This window comes from Crocodylus porosus, unplaced genomic scaffold (assembly GCF_001723895.1).
Source record: "Crocodylus porosus isolate Cpor-Errol unplaced genomic scaffold, CroPor_comp1, whole genome shotgun sequence".
Lineage (NCBI taxonomy): Eukaryota > Metazoa > Chordata > Crocodylia > Crocodylidae > Crocodylus > Crocodylus porosus.
This window is the reverse complement of record NW_017728909.1, coordinates 46,804,128-46,806,733: the sequence shown is the minus strand read 5'-3', so window position 1 is coordinate 46,806,733 and position 2,606 is coordinate 46,804,128. Positions and strand designations below refer to the sequence as shown.

The 2,606-nt window shown below is 50.9% G+C and overlaps 1 protein-coding gene across 1 annotated transcript in view; it reads left to right on the top strand.

Moving 5' to 3' along the window:
• The first annotated feature begins 2,364 nt into the window (after nt 1–2,364).
• Nucleotides 2,365–2,606, top strand: part of SCAMP1 (secretory carrier membrane protein 1) — an 87,030-nt gene continuing 86,788 nt past the window's right edge. The window contains exon 1 of the mRNA XM_019532201.1: nt 2,365–2,490. Coding sequence (XP_019387746.1) covers nt 2,434–2,490 — 57 coding nt within the window. The 5' untranslated portion in view covers nt 2,365–2,433. The remainder of the gene's footprint in view (nt 2,491–2,606) is intronic.

Below are 2,606 nucleotides of genomic sequence, written 5' to 3'. Positions count from 1 at the left end.
TGTCTAGCCATCTGTGTGTGTGCTTGTTCCTTTTGTCTGAATGAATGAATGAGAGTATGCATGAGAATAAGTGAAGTAAATAACCTTACTGTTCTTTATTCTTTTCATGTTGCATGTTTTATGTTCCAATAAATGAGGCATTGTGCCTTATCCCCTGGTAAGATTCTGGCTTGTTTACAATTCACACTGCGCGCACAACACCAACCCTGCATTAGAAAACTCCTTAGATGCTTTTATAGTGTTCCTTTTCTTTTTTAAGAGGGCCAAAAGTTGTGACAAAAGGTGGGGAAGGGTGGCCAGTGACAAAATTGATTGAAGGAAAGGAAGAAGTGGACTAAGATGGTATGCTGAAGGTTAGGCCTGAGGGGAACAGAGGCGGATTGCTTTGCTTTCAATTCCATACACCTTCTGCTTTCACTTGGGGTGGTCAGAACATAAACTTGCAAAATATAGACCTTAACAAGAAATAAAAAAAAATAACCACACAATCAGAAGAGTGTTTCAGACTTCCAAGTAAAGAAACAGCAGTCCAAACAATTAGGTGAGTCAGCTGGCCACCAATGCAGCCATCAGGAAGCCGATCACTGTGTTTTAAGACTGAGAAACTATCTGATGTTCCAGACTCTAATAACGGAGGAAGAAGCTATTGACTTGGAAGACTGAACTGCTGTGCTAGAAAGTGCAAGGCAATGAAGGCTTTCAGATATAGTGCTATGAAATATCTCTGCACTTTGTAGCACTGCAAAAATGCACTGCTGTTGGGGGCGTACAGACATTCCATCCAGGGATGTTTTTATGGATCCTATTAGAGCGATGGTTGCCTGCAAATGCAAGGGACTAGATTTGATGGCCTGGGAGACCCCTTCCAGTCCTACATTCTTAGATTTTAAACTCTAAGTAACATCAGGCTAAAAAAGAAAAAAAAAAACTTTTATTGTGAGCAGCACTTTGAATATGGTGTAGCAGTGGTAAGTAATCTGTGCTAGCCTGAGCTGAGATGTCCTGTGCTCAGATACATAGAAAGTTTATCTTTACTCAACCAAGGACGGGGACTTCTGTTCTTTCCCATGTGGTAGGACACTTTTTCCAAAAATGGCATGATCTAACTGCAAGGCTGGTTTTAGATTCTCAGGCACCTGTGGGAAACATGCCCTTAAAGCTCTTATCTGTTAGAAAATGTTTGACTATGTGGCTCCTCAAATATGCACACCAGTGGCTATACAATGGGAAAGATAGGTTACACATCTGTGTGTGTGTGCATGCGTGTGTGTGTGTCCACTTATAACTCAAGAATGGCTGGTCTTATCTACTGTAAACCTTCCAAATCACTGAATACCACCTAAAGAAAATGATAGGAGAGTTATTTTTCACATGACTTTATTTGGGGCTTCCACTGACTGGGATAACTGTTTCTCAGATAACAAACTGGTACCACTTCATTTTGGATGCAGTGAATCCAGTTCAATTGTCACTATTATATTGACACTTGCCTCTTTTTTTGCTCTGCGTTAAATATTAAAATGTTATACTAAGTTCATTAAAAATAAACAAACACTGCTGTTACAAAAATAACAACCTGGGCAGTACTTCAGCATGCGTGAGTGTTCTGCCTGGAGGGTAGGGCAGAAACCTGCAGCTGTGCCCCCTCTTCCCACGTGTGATGGGGATCCCGATTTTCTCCGATTAAAATCCCCAAAACCATCATAAAAATTAAAGGCCCTCCATTGCCCCCCGGAGGGTTGGTGGTGCCCCACGCTGCCACCGCTGAGCCATGCCCTTCACCCCTGGATCTTAGAGCTAACTGGGGCTGTGGAGCAGGACTGGAGAAGATGGTGGGGGGCTGAGGGAGCGGGGGGGTGCTGCCAACCCCAGGCGGCACACCGCAGCCAGAAGCAGGGCCAGGGGTGAGCCTAGGGGGGCCCCTATGTGGAGGGCTTTGTGGGCAAGCGAGGCGGGGCGCAGTGTGGTGATGTCCGCCATGTGCGGGCCGCACACATGCCGCCCGGGCGCCTGCCCAGGAGAGGGGAAGGAGGAGGTTTGCAAGCGGCCGGCTGCACAGCTCCGTGGCCGACTGTGCAGTGGCGGGGAGGGAGAGCGGCGCGGGAGGACTCGCACGCGGTGACCGCTGCCCCTTACCTGCAAGGCCGTTCTAGTGGTGACGGCCGCTGCCGCGGCGGAGCTCCCCGCTCCCCTCCCCGCCCTGCAGACTAAGGGCGCGCCAGGCGCCGGGACACGAGCACCCCGGGAGTGGATTCGTCCTCCAATCCCCCGCGCTGGGAGTGGAATGTTCCCGCTCCCTCCAGGTGATGGTGCGGACCTGACGTCATTTCCGGAGCGGCCATTTGGAGGCGGCTGGCTCTGGGCTGTGCGGGGCGGGGCTTAGGCCGCACCTGCCGTGATCGCGGCCGCTGGGGATAAACCGCGGCCGGCGCCATGTCCGACTTCGATAGCAATCCATTCGCCGACCCGGATCTCAACAACCCCTTCAAGGTGAGGTGCGGCTCTACCCGGTCCGCCTCGGCTGGCGGGGTTGCGCCCCCCAGCGCGGGGTACTGAGCCCAGGGCGCTGCTGCCGCAGGGGGCGGCCGTTAGCCTGGCCTGTGGCT